This window comes from Nelumbo nucifera, chromosome 1, assembly GCF_055504915.1.
Source record: "Nelumbo nucifera cultivar China Antique chromosome 1, China Antique-T2T, whole genome shotgun sequence".
Lineage (NCBI taxonomy): Eukaryota > Viridiplantae > Streptophyta > Magnoliopsida > Proteales > Nelumbonaceae > Nelumbo > Nelumbo nucifera.
The window spans coordinates 5,945,534-5,958,857 of NC_142649.1; the positions used below are offsets into that span (position 1 = coordinate 5,945,534).

Genomic DNA, 13,324 nt, shown 5'->3' on the forward strand with positions numbered 1-13,324 from the left:
TAACATTGATGTCAAACATCGCCTAAGTAAATAGGTTACAAACTATATGGAGTGTTTTAGTAAACTGAAAATTATAGGATAAGTTTAAATAAATCCGTAAAACTATAGGGTGTTCTAATAAATGACCCAAGAAAAAGGTTGAAACCTGATTTAGAACGGTTTAAGGTTTGCACTCTTTCTAAGCAAAGGCTAAGGCAATAGTGGGAGTGAGAGGGGGCAGAATAGGCATTTTATTAACATAAAGCTGTCGAGTGATTTTGTGTTTTCGGGAAAGTCGTGGTGAGAGTATAATTATCATTGAATTTAGGGGTTTTAATGTCATTTTCCTAGAAAATTGGGTCCTAAAACTAAAAGCCACCTCTCCGCTTGATACACATAGACTGGGGGCTCACTGGTGTCGAAATTTCTTACATTTCCAACTTAAAATGAATTGAATGTCTGAAGATAGAAGATTCCCTCCCCCTCAGCTCTCTCACCTGTCCCCCTCTTTTCCCATCGCTCTAGCTTACACTGAGAGACGATTAAAAGGAGTTGACTAGCTTCAATGCTTTCACCCAAGAATAAAAGGATTATGAAGAAAACTAGGGCTTCTTCCGTGTACGTTGTTTCTCAAAGATCTGATTTTTCTTCTTAGCCTTTTGGTGTACTAAGCTGAACGCTGTGCTGGCTTTTCGAATTATTTTATTTTATTGTGGATTATATTGTTATTGCTCCTTGAAACTGTTTCAATTAGAAATCTGTAGTAACTTAAAGTGTCAGTAGTTAAGGCTAAGCTTTTTTCCTGTGTTGTTCTCTTTCGTTGCGTACAAGTGTAGCTCAACCCAGATGTTATGTTCTTTTTTTTCCCCGAATAACTGGTTCCTGCTTCTTGTTGGTTTTTCTATAACCTTTTGACTCTTTGAGAGATGGCTAAACATTTGAGAGGTTTGGCTAAGTAATTTGTGTCGATCTTCCAAGTACCGGAAGATCTCTATTTTCGTGTAAAGCTCTAGGCTATTCCTGTATGCAGCCTTTTGTAATTGGTATGGTTCAGATTCACCTAAACTTATAAAGGACATACTATTATTGTGGATTAAAATTGTACTATTTCGGAGTTGTTGGGTCGAAATCCACTTTGATCTTCTTCCTTTCTATAAAGGCGGTTGAATAATCTTTTCCTCTCCCCCTGTTCTTTATGCAATACTTATTTGAGGAGTTTAACTAAGTATAAGTAGTCTCTGTTAGTCTGCTAAATTCGAAGATTTTCTTTATTTTTCAGACGTCCAAAAATAACATATCTATTCCATAGGAAAATTGGGAAATCGGTGCCTACCTGTCAAGTCTCAATGAACTGAGACTTCACTTTCAATCATAAATTCTTGGGAGCCCAGTTACTATTAGTACAGTACTATTGATGCTTCAACTACTATTACTTCTGGTGTTAGCTTCTTTTTGTTGCTTTCTTCTAATCCTCTCTTCCTATCATCCAATTGCTTAATTTTCTACTACTGCAACCAGTACTATTAATGCCACCACTGCTTTTACTACTATATATAACAAACAACAGTGTTAAGATGATAATGCTATGGTTTCTTGATCCCTTGTTCTTGTCAGTATTCATCATAGTTAGCATGAGGAAAAATATTTTAATATTTGTTCAACTATCAGAACTAGGAGTTATTTTAATTTCTCCTTCCAAAAATGTTTGATCATAAATGACTGGAATCAGATGTTTCTAGTTCTTGTATCTATTCCCTGGTTCTAGATATAGAGGTCCTCTGAATAGGTAATACTTTTACATTCTTCCCTTAAATGTTGCACATGTTTTTCTTCATTTTTCATTCCTTTATGAATGATAACTGATGTAACCGTTTCTGGTCACGTACCAATTTTTTGTGATGTATCAATTTTTTTGGCTAAGTACCTCGTCATTTGACCTAGTGGTGAAGTGCCTGGTGGTGAGATACTTGGTGACGAACTCCCTGGTGGTGAGCTACCTGGTGGCGAGCTACCTGGTGACGAGCTACTTGGTGACGAGCTCCCTGGTGGTGAGCTGCCTGGTGACGAGCTCCCTGGTGGTGAGCTACCTGGTGACGAGCTACTTGGTGACGAGCTCCCTGGTGGTGAGCTACCTGGTGGCGAGCTACCTGGTGACGAGCTACTTGGTGACGATCTCCCTGGTGGTGAGTTGCCTGGTGACGAGCTCCCTGGTGGTGAGCTGTCTAGTGACGAGCTACTTGGTGACGAGCTCCCTACTCCTAGGCGGCCTGTGACTCAGAGAATGGTGGAGCTCCCTGGTGCAGCGCAACCCAACTGCCCTCTGCATGAGGTGATATTCTCTCCTTTGTAGGCAGTGGGAGCTGAGGGACCTGCGAGAACTCCATCTTTTCCTCCTCTTTGTAGGCAGCGGGAGCTGAGGGACTTGCGAGAACTGAATTAGAGGACCCGGGGGTATTTTCTCGGTGGGGACTCTCCGACGCTTAAGTTAGCACTCTGATTGTAGAGAGCTTGAAGATGATATTGGAGAAATGAGAGAGCTAGAGAGCAGGGATTACCTCCATTTTTTCCATTCTCTCCCCCTTGGCTTTGGGGGTCGGAGTCCTTATATAGTGGTGCCCAGTCACATCAGGCGTAACCGCCACTGCCCAAGCCATTATTGCCAGGACTGAGGTGACAGGTGCAGACTGCTGTTGTAGGGTACGGACTCGTCAGGCGTGCCATGCTTTTTAGAGACGGCAGGCACGACGCCGTCTGGCAAGAGATGTGGGCGCTGCCACTAGATTTGTCAGGTACGGTTGTCAGGTAGGAGATCTTCCTGCGATATGCCGAACTGCCTATGGCGACGAGCTCCCTGGTGGCTACTTGGTGACGAGCTCCTTGGCGAGCTCCTTGGAGAGTTGTCGAGCTCCTTGGCGAGCTCCTTGGAGAGCTGCCTAGCTCCTTGGCGAGCTCCTTGGTGGTAACCGCCATGCACGTTGACCAACTTCCGGAACGTGGGCCGGCCTCCACGTATCGTGGGGTATGCATGCCGAGTTTATCGGTGGGCACGTCTTATGGGTTGCCAGGTCGGCCAGGTCGGATCATGTGCCGGGCTGATATAGGTCGGCTAGGTCGGATCATGTGCCAGGCTGATCCAGGTCGGCTAGGTCGCACAGGCCGCGCCAAGCCGGCCAGGCCGTTGCCCGGGTGGGACACCAACTTGGTAAGTTGTTGCCTGGGTGTCTTCTGTTTGTCACGAGGTGCCACGTGTCGCAATTTCACTGGAGGGCCAAATCTGCCCTCATCAATAACCGTTTTCATTTTTAATAAACTGATAGGATCTGCCTAACCAGTTCCATTCTGCATAAAGTCATTTTCCTTGAACATATCTAGTTGTTTATTTATTTTTTGAATTGCTGTTTCTATTTTAGTTTTCAAATTTCCTACCAGGCCTCTTATTGTATTTTTTTTCATTTTCTTGGTTACTTTTGATTCTGTCAGATTTTTCTGCTTGACCGTCCCTTGTTGCATTGTCCATTGCCCTTTGGAGAAATGTCCTTCTCAATTTAATTGATTAGATTTCACAGTTCGGGTATGAATTCAAATTTCATTGCTCTGGTTCCAAAGAAGACTGAAGCCTACTGCCTAATAGATTTTAGGCCAATTAGCCTTGTGACAAGTATTTATAAATTGATTGCCAAGGTGTTGTCCCTGAGGATCAAAAAGCCTACCGCTCAATAGAACTTCTCAAAATTGAAACCAATCAAGGAATGACTAGGTGCCAATGCAGAACTCTACCTAGAATTCTCTGGTTTTCTTGATTTTTGGAAAATATTTCAATATCTCCATTTGAGCCCCCAAATGACCTTTAGTTAGCTCTCCAAGAATCCTCCCAACACCAGGCAATCCAAGTGTTAATGACCAACATTTTCAAAATTCCATGCTTCTTGCTGATCGTAAGTTTGTATGAGTTTCATGAAAGAAGTTGGACACCACCAAGGCCTTGATGCTCTGTTACAAATTTGTTTAGTTTCTAATTTTCTAGTAGTTTATATGCACAACTTCTATTCCATTTATATTATCAACTTTTAATTACAATAAAACGAGTTTACCCCTGATCACAAATCACCTTTATAACTCTTTAAAGAAATAAAAAAAAGCATAAACTAAAGAATCAAAACATATAAAACCAGATCTCTACTTTGATCCAAACACTCCAAACAAATAAACCACTCATTCTTCAAGAATTTTGTTCAAGTGAATGACTCAGATGGTGGAGAAGAAAGGCATTATTGTGTCCTCTTGTGAAATGCAAGGAGTATTTTACAATCTTTTTGCCACATCCTAAGCATGATATATAATGCTTTGGACCTACGAGTGTAGCAGGAATGATTTTTTTTCTTTTTAATTTAAACTCTGAACTTGTTGTATTTTGATCTAATTTGCTTGTTTGAATATAGTCCGGATAAACCTCAACATAAATATAGACAGCATAGTTTTCAAGGCGTCTGGGCGATTTTGGGCGACACTGGGGCGCCTAGTCACCTAGGCGATAAAAATTTTATAATATGAAAAACTGACTTTTGGCTAGTTTCCTAGTTTTATATACCATTCAGCATGTATGTTAATTGAAAAATAGCAATTCTCTTTATTAAGAACATTAAATTTCCTCTAAAAATGTGGCAAATCATCACATCTAAAAGATAAAAATCTTTTACATATATTAATTTCATTATTTTCAAAAATAATACTACTATAATAAGTATTTAATAGAGCAAATTCATATTAATTAGCAGCTAAAGAAGGTTATTAACTTTATATGATAAATATTCAAGACGAAAAGTAAAATAGAAAAGAAAACAAGGATGGAGTTTCTCTTTTATTTAATTAGAGAGAGAATAGAAAAAAAAGAACTTTATTATTCTATTGTTTCTTTCCCCTTTCTTTTCTTTTCTTTCTTTCTTTCTTTTTCTCTTCTCAAAACCCTTTGATCTTTTAAATTTCAATAGTAAAACATTAAAACAAAATATAATTGATATATATAGTATATAATAAAATGTATTAACACATACATTAATAAGATACAGCAATATAAATGATATTATAAAAGGCGCCTGCCTTATCATTTTTGTCACCTAGGTGGGCGCTTAGTCGCCTAGAAGGGCGCCTAGTTGCTAAAAGTCAAGGCGTTTGGGCGAGGCGCCCAGCCAAGGGGGCCTAGTCACCTAGGCGACGCCTTGACAACTATGATAGAAAGGTATGTGAATAGGAGGGGGGGATGGATGGATTTGGAATTGTGATGCTCTCTTATTTAACCATTCAATGTGAAATTTTGATCCCTTTGTACTTCAAAATGTTATGTCCATCTCTGGGATGAAGCAGAAGTGCATTTTATTCTTAGAGGTGCCCCTAATCTACTTTCTGATCTAATGGAATCTGGTTTCTCTTTGGGCAGGTTTGGCTTTATATATTTTGCACACTTGGACTAATTTTACATTTGAGACCAACTGAATGGGGAATTGGGAAGATAAAGACTTCTATCACAACCTATCTCGTAAAGAGCTTCAAGGTTTGTGCAAGAAACATGGTCTCTCTGCTAATAAGACAAATTCGAATTTGGTCAAGTTGCTGGTCTCTTTTTTTCAGGTAAATTGTCTTGTGAATAAAGTATTTTTGGCAATTAAGTTGCATTTGCCTACATAATTGAAAATGAGCTCATGGATAAAACAGAATCCGTATTTTTCTTTTCCTTTTTATGTAATAGTTCATTGATTTTGTGTACTCTAATTATTTATATTTACATATATATATATATATATTATACATATTTATCTATATATTTAGATTGTGGGTGCTTTGAAACTGGTAGTGGGGTGGCTAAAGAAAGGTGTAGGGGTGATGTGGAAGCTTTTATACATATTTGTCTATATAAGGTTGAACTTTTATGGGAGCTCTAGAGGTAATCCGGGGCCTTCAGGTAAAGGGGGAGTATTCAGAGATGGAGATGGGAGAATTGTTGCTATGATTTCTGGGCCAATAAGGGTGGGGGATTCATTGAGGGCCGAGGTGATGGCTTTGCTTCAAGGTGTAAGATATGTCAAACAATTGGGGTTGCACCAAGTTGAGATAGGAGACTCTAAATTGTTGATGGATTGGCTGCAATCAGGCAAGCTGGGAGCATGGATGTATTGACAGTCCATATGGGAAATTCTGAATATAACAAGGGAGATTGGTGCATGCTTCAAGTGGAAAAGAAGATCAGCTAATGGTCTGGCTGATACCTTAGCCAAACGGGGGACTGTGAGGGGAAGTTTCTTCTGGGCAGTTTTGTAATTCAGATTACTTGGGTTCAACACCTATATTAGGGGTTGTCAATTGTATCTTAATTTTGTAGTAATGAAGTTACCGTTTCCAGTAACAAAAGGAGATATGATAATTAAAATCAAGTGGGTTAGGAGATCTGCCAATAGTTTAGCAGATGGTTAAGCAAAACAAGGAGTAAATAGACAACATATGTACTGGGCTCAGTTGTAATAAAGGCTGCATGATACAGCAGGGTGGGCTTGTCTTGTATTGGGTTAGATAGTTTCTTCACAACTTCTGGCTGTAATTTCTTTTTTTATTAAGGCTGCATTTGTTTGCAATACAATACCCCAGTTCAGCGTTTCTGAGCATTTGGTTGCCATACAAAAAAGTAACGACTAAAATGTCAAAAATGTTTTTTCTGACATCTTTGTATCGTGAGAAGAGCACATTACTGTACCCATTTTTTGGATACAAACTTGTGCTCTTTTGATAGTTGGTGTGTTTGACAAAAAAATTAAGGCATTTAATGATGGGGCCCATGTCTTGCACCAATTTCAAACAAACAGGAAGAATACAAAAAGTATTACACTTTGCATTCTTGAACTGGAAGGAGAGTATTTATGCAGAGTACTTATTTGTGTTTGCATTGCAACCAAACACAGCCTAATGAATGAATGAATTTCTGTGTTGCTGCCTTACTGGTCAAGAAAATAAAAAAGAAAACTGATTTTGGGTGCTCTATTGTGTTGTGACCTGGTAGGTCACTTGACTCAACCTTGGAGATTAGGCATCTGCTGCCAAGGGAGGAGGTAGGGGTTATATATGGGCATATCTGCTCATCTAAATCCATTCTGTAGTCTTAGTAGACCTGATCATGGGCTGGGCTGGCTGGGATTTGCCTCTTTATTAATGGAGAATGTCCAAGCTTGAGCTCAAGCCCAACCCAACTATCAGGCCTGATACTTGTTACAGATTGAGCCCGATCCTGCAGGCAAGCCTGCTGGGCTACCTGACCCATGAAGGAGTCTAGGTCTTAGGGTTGTATCTTCTCCCTACCCTCATGTTGAACTACTTGCTACCAATGCTCTAACCATGGAAGTGGAATGTAGAACAATAAAGAAAACTAACCTGGAATTAAGGCAGAAATTTAATAGATCACCAAGAAATAAGCTAATTGCAGTAAACTAAAGATGGGTCTAATGGAGTCAGCACCAAACCATAAAACTTGCAGGGGTAATTCAAAATGTTGCAACATATCCTTGTGAGTTTAGACCCATTAGCTTGGTGAACAGTCTCTATAAAATTATAGCTATGGTTCTATCTTTGAGGATTAGAGTTACTCTTTCCTCCATTATTTCTCCAAATCAGGATGCTTTTGTAAGGGGTAGGCAAATCGCTGATCAAATCCTCATTGCCAATGAGTGCGTGAGGAAAGAAAGACTTTGTATGTAAATTGGATTTGGAAAAAAACTTATGATACAGTGGACTGGTCTTTCCTATTGTAAGTATTAGGGAGCTTTGGTTTTGGAGAGAGATGGTGCAAGTGGATAATGGGGTGCATTAGGGCTTGTCATTACTCCTTGCTTGTGAATGGAACAGTGGTGAATTTTTTTCCTTGCTTTAAGAGGGATTAGGCAAGGAGACCCTCTCTCTTCTTTTCTGTTTACTTTAATTGCTGAGACCCTTAGGAAGCTAATTTCTAGGGTAGACTCATAAGATTTAGTGAGGGGTTGGAAGGTTGGTCATGACAGAATTCCAATTACACATTTGCAATTTGCAGATGATACATTATTATTTTGTGAGGGAGGAAATAGTAGTTGGGTAAAGAATCTCAAGCTGACAATACAACTTTTTGAGCTAATCTCAAACATAAAAGTGAATTTTGATCAAAGTTATATTGTGAGTGTTAATATGGAAGAAGGGGAGATGTTAGAGTATGCAAGCATCTTGGGCTATGAGGTGTCACAAAAGGGAAAGGGCATGAACTTAGAAAGCTGATTATATAAGGTGGTTCAAAGCAGGTAGTAGAGTGTCTACAAAAGGAAGAAAAGGGTTTCTCAGTTTTTAATAATGAAAAGAAGAGGTTCAAGTGGCTGACACGAATTATGGATGTGAAATTTTGCTTGGTCAAAACTCAAATGAACTGCTAATGAGTTTGCTGATATACTAGCAAACAGGGGGTGGGAAGAAATCAATTGTTTTGGGCTCAATTGTAATAGTAAATTTTCTTGAGGAGAGTTAAGAAAGTTTACCTCTCCTCTTCTTGAAATTATTTTTTTAAAAAATCTAATGAAATTCTGTTATTGATAAAAAAATCAAAATTCATTCGTTCATAATCCGAAAACAATGTTTATAACCAAAGAAAGAAAGAAATAAATCTAAAATATATAATTTTTTTTTTCAATAAGTAATAAATTTTCTCAATCTTCGACTGATATGATGCTAAGTCAAATCTTTGATTAAAAAAAATCTGTAAGAGTCTCAAATGTTTGATTGAGAGAGTATGGGCCCCTACTTGAACTGGCCATCACTGCTGGAATTGGCCCAATGCATGGGCTGTTTTGCATGCTGGCTGCAAATATGGGCTGCGGGCCCATGGTCTTTTTTGATAAGCAGCATCCCAATGCATGGGCTGTTGTGAAGGTTTTGAGTTTCTAAACTCATTTGGATGGTCAGCCTGTAATTTATAGATGATGTTGATGCAACTCTGTATGTCTCAATACCATATTTCTTGTAAGAGGCCTGTTTTATTTTTTTCAGTATTCAATTTTTACTTATCTTCTAAACCATCTTTTTAATATGTCAAAAGTCCATCTTTTTCCCTGAGTCTGACTAACATAGGCAAGGCAATGATATCCAAATTTGGGTATATTTAACACTTATTTCTGGGTTTTGTGTTAAACACCTCATGTTGTTTTGTTTTAAATGAATGTGTAGAAAAAAGCTAATTGGAGTCGATCCTTGGATGTTCCTGCACCTACATCATCTACTTCACAATTAGAACCTGTACCAAAAATAAATCCTATGGGAGAAATCCACAAAGGTGTGCATCATCTATAGATTTTCTTAATATTAAGTAATGAAAATTTTGTAGTTAAAAAAGATACTAGAATTTCTTATAAAAAGAAGGAAAGGATATTGCTTGAATAACTTCTTTAATTGTCTTAAAAGATCTTGTAGGAATGCAAGGTGTTGATGCTTCTGATGCTGATAGCTGTGGGCCTTCCTCGTGTTCCAAAGAGGCAAAGGGCTGTGACAGTACACAGTCTCAAACTGTTAATCAAAATGAAGTGTGTAGTTCCATTGCAGTCCAAATGTCTATGAAGGTGTAATTCTGGGTCATGTACTCATTCTCAATATTTTAGATAACTTGAAGCTTTTAAGCTTGTGAATGATTGAAAAATTCTTGTTCTTTGGAGAGATTGTTTTGTAATGTTGTTTGTTGGTTGTTTCTGTGTATGTGGAACTGACCTTTTATGTTTTTTTGGACAATGCAGGCATCGGGTGAGGCTTTGAACATGCCCATGAAAGATAACTCTAGTAATGGAACTGGAGAAGGAGGGTTGGGGTATTCTGCTTCTGACATTCAGGTTTCTGCATCTCACCAACAGTTCAATGCTCAGTCTGATACAAGTGGTTTGAAGTATGAAAAGAACGAGTCCCTGAAATCCATGGGCTTAACAATCTCTGATCAGTATTTGCTAGGTTCTACTAGAGATGGTGGGTCTTCCAATGTACCAACAAGTCAATGTAGGAACATAAATTCCAGTGCTTGTTCAGCAGAGAACAAGGTTGCTTCTGCTGGGACTTCTGCAGAAGTACCTCTTAATTCTTTCCAGTTTTATGTGTGGTCTGAAGAGGGGATTAACCTTCATGTTGATTTGAATTCAAATGTGACAGACTGGATTAAAGGCTTGAAGAATGAGGTGTGTATTTACCAGAAAGTGCCTAGCAAGTCTCGGGTTCTTCATCAGGAACTTAGGAGGCTGGCAGATGGTGATGAGCAAATGAAAACATTACAACTTCAGAATAGCGATTTAGGCCATCAAACTGCTGGTGACCTCATATATAGTGGATCTTGCCTAAATTCAATTTTGAATGATGAAGATCAATTGCAGGCTGCTCATGAAGATGGAATTGATGGGTCATTGAGGTCCTTTACTGTAATACCAAGCAGTAATCCTGAAGTATCTGGGAATTTAAAGGAAGACAATGAATTATTTCCATCTGTATCCACTCCCAATTCAAGTTTAAAGGTCTTAGTGGCTTCCAGTATGGAATCCTGCCCAATGGATGGAGAAGTAGTAACTCTTCATTCAGAGCCTCCCCATAAAGTGGCCTCTAGTTCTGTCCTGGAAACAAACTTGGATCAACAAAATTGCCTTGTGTCATCTGAACATCATAGTTCACAGTTTGGTAGCACTTGTCCTGAAAATTTCAAAACAGTCTGCAATGGAAATTCTAATGTTTTGCAGGAAAGGAATCTTCTAGTATCTGGTAAAACTTGTGAGGATTTGATCCTACTCAATAATGGTAGCCTTGAGAACCCTAGTGAGGTATGTGCTGGATCTTCTAGTGTTTCCATGGAAATGCAGTTTTCAGAAGTTGCAAGTCGTGTCAAGGGTACATCAGATTCCCCTTTCCAGAATTGTGGTGTGCTGGATTTGGATAATCAGATGCAAAAGGCACATGCTGAAAATGGCAGGTCGGTGAACTATGAGCCTGATCAGAGCACCTGTGGAGATCCTCCATCTACATATGCTGAAGAATGGGTATGTCTTTCCCTTCTCTGCCCAGATTATGCCAGATTAAGCTGAAATGTACCTCATGAATAAATGCAGGCAAGTAACATATGGGACCCTTTGGGCCCCAAAGCATATTGTCATGTGAAAAATTCCTGTTTGTTCACTCTCTAAATTAAATGAACTAACAGACCTATATACTAATAATGATTTTTTTTTTTGATGAATACAAATTTTATCATTCAAATAATAAAAAAATGTAAAAGTTACAATGGCATTACTTAAGGCTGTCAAAGCCCCCTAGCCCCAAATCCTCATTCTTATATACTTTATATTACAATTGTTAGGGACTGCCTAACTCAGGGACTCTTTCGAGGGAGCCTGCCTCCTGAATGAGAAAGAGAGAGAGAGAGAGAGATTGTATTCCCAAATCGATAATCCCCTCTTAACTTCCTTTCCTTATTTATATACTGCTGTTACAATTCTGTTATACCAGCCTCTCCACTTGTCCAGTCCACTTGTCTAGTTTGTTCTAGTGGTTGGCTGTTAGTTACATTCTTTTAAGGTTGGCGTGGCCTTTTCTTGTGCACTTGTACTCCCTTTATTTGTGTCTCAACAGTCCCTCCTCCCTTGAAAGCGACCTTGCCCTCAAGGTCAAGATGTGGGAATCTATTATGTAAATCCAAGTAAGGTTCCTAAGTTGCATCCTCAATTGGGAGACCTGACCATACCACCAATGCCTCTGGTTCAATGTGATTCCCTTTGCGTATCCACCTGAAATCTGTTATTTGAGTGGGCTCAATTTGAACTTGGCCATCTTTCGAGAATGATGGGAGGGTGGTTGTTGTTATTGCTCCTGTTTTTGGCCATTTCTTCAATAGGGATACATGGAATACAGGGTGTAATTTTGATGTTGCTGGGAGGTCAAGCCTGTATGCCATCGACCCAATGCGTTCCACAATCCGAAATGGGCCGAAGTACCTAGGGCTCAGTTTGTTCCACCGGTGGCCTGCTATTGAAACTTGCTTGTATGGTTGTAATTTAAGGAAGACTTGCTCCCTAATCTGGTGCTGGACAGGCCTATGCCTTCTGTTGTAGGAGTCTGCTATCCATTGTTGGGCTCGATGGAGGTGGGATTTGAGATCTTGTAACACCCTATCTCGTTGGAGGAGTTGGTCTGCTACTGCTGCTACTGCTGTAGACCCTTTCTCATATGGGAATAGAGCTCGGAAGGGAGTCATTCCTGCTGCACTATGATACGTGGTATTGTACCACTATTCTGCCCAATGAAGCCACTTGAGCCACTGACGTGGCCTATCCCTTGCATAGCACCTTAGATAGGTTTCCAAACTCCGGTTGACCACCTTAGTATGTTCATCTGTTTGAGGGTGGTAGCTGGTAGATTTGAAGAGTTTCACTCCTTGTAGTCGAAAAAGTTCTGCCCAGAAATGACTCATAAAAATAGGGTCACGGTCTGAGACAATATAGTTAGGGGTACCATGTAGTCGTGCCACCTCCTTAGTAAAAATCTCAGCCATCATGGAGGCTGTAAAGGGGTGGGACAGAGGGAGAAAATGGCAGTATTTGGTGAATCTATCAACCACTACGAGAATGATGGACTTGCCATAGGAAAGGGGAAGCCCCGTTATAAAGTCCATGGATATATCTGCCCACACTTGTGTAGGAATTGGGAGTGGTTGTAGCAGTCCTGCTGGAGACTGGGTATCTGCCTTATTTTTCTGTCAAATGACGCATTCGGCTATGAATTTTTGGACTGAATTTCGCATGCCTTTCCAGTGGAATTGGGTGGCTAGTCTCTTGTAAGTGAGCAGGATCCTTAAGTGTCCTCTTGCTGGGGATGAGTGGAACACTTCCAGAAGCTGCTGAATATGGGTTGAATCCTGTGGTATCACCATTCGGCGTTTATACAACAGCAAGTTATTCTCCATTGTGTACCCTAGGTGGCTAGTAGGGTCCTCTTGGACCTATGAACGCAGCTTGCTCAGTTGTGGGTGCCTTTCAGCTTCTTCCCTTAGCTGACCCATGATGGAACATGTTGGGCCCGTGAGAAGTAATGGAAATAGTTGTGGCTGGCGTGATAGTGCATCCGCCACCTTGTTAGTGTGCCCTGCCTTGTATTTAATGACATAATCGTAGCCAAGTAATTTGGCTATCCATCGCTGCTGTTCTAGGGATAGTACGGACTGCTCCAACAGAAATTTCAGGCTCTGGTGGTCAGTTCGTATGATGAACCTCCTTCCTAGAAGGTAGGGCCGCCACCTTTGAACTACGAGAACAATTGCTATCAGTTCACGTTT

The 13,324-nt window shown here is 39.9% G+C and overlaps 1 protein-coding gene across 13 annotated transcripts in view; it reads left to right on the forward strand.

The window, feature by feature from the left end:
* Positions 1-378: 378 nt before the first annotated feature.
* Positions 379-13,324, forward strand: part of LOC104605191 (uncharacterized) — a 37,591-nt gene continuing 24,645 nt past the window's right edge. For 6 of the 13 annotated variants that reach the window (XR_016080816.1, XR_016080814.1, XM_088895668.1 and 3 more), the window contains exons 1-5: positions 391-597; positions 5,414-5,604; positions 9,202-9,307; positions 9,436-9,590; positions 9,762-11,036. Coding sequence is in view for 5 of the 13 variants with exons in the window: in XM_088895668.1 (XP_088751794.1) it covers positions 5,470-5,604; positions 9,202-9,307; positions 9,436-9,590; positions 9,762-11,036 (1,671 nt within the window). In the remaining 8 variants the exon portion in view is untranslated. Of the gene's footprint in view, positions 598-725; positions 1,023-5,413; positions 5,605-9,201; positions 9,308-9,435; positions 9,591-9,761; positions 11,037-13,324 lie in introns of those variants that run through there. The other 7 variants (XR_016080813.1, XM_019199090.2, XR_016080812.1 and 4 more) reach the window with 6 other exon arrangements.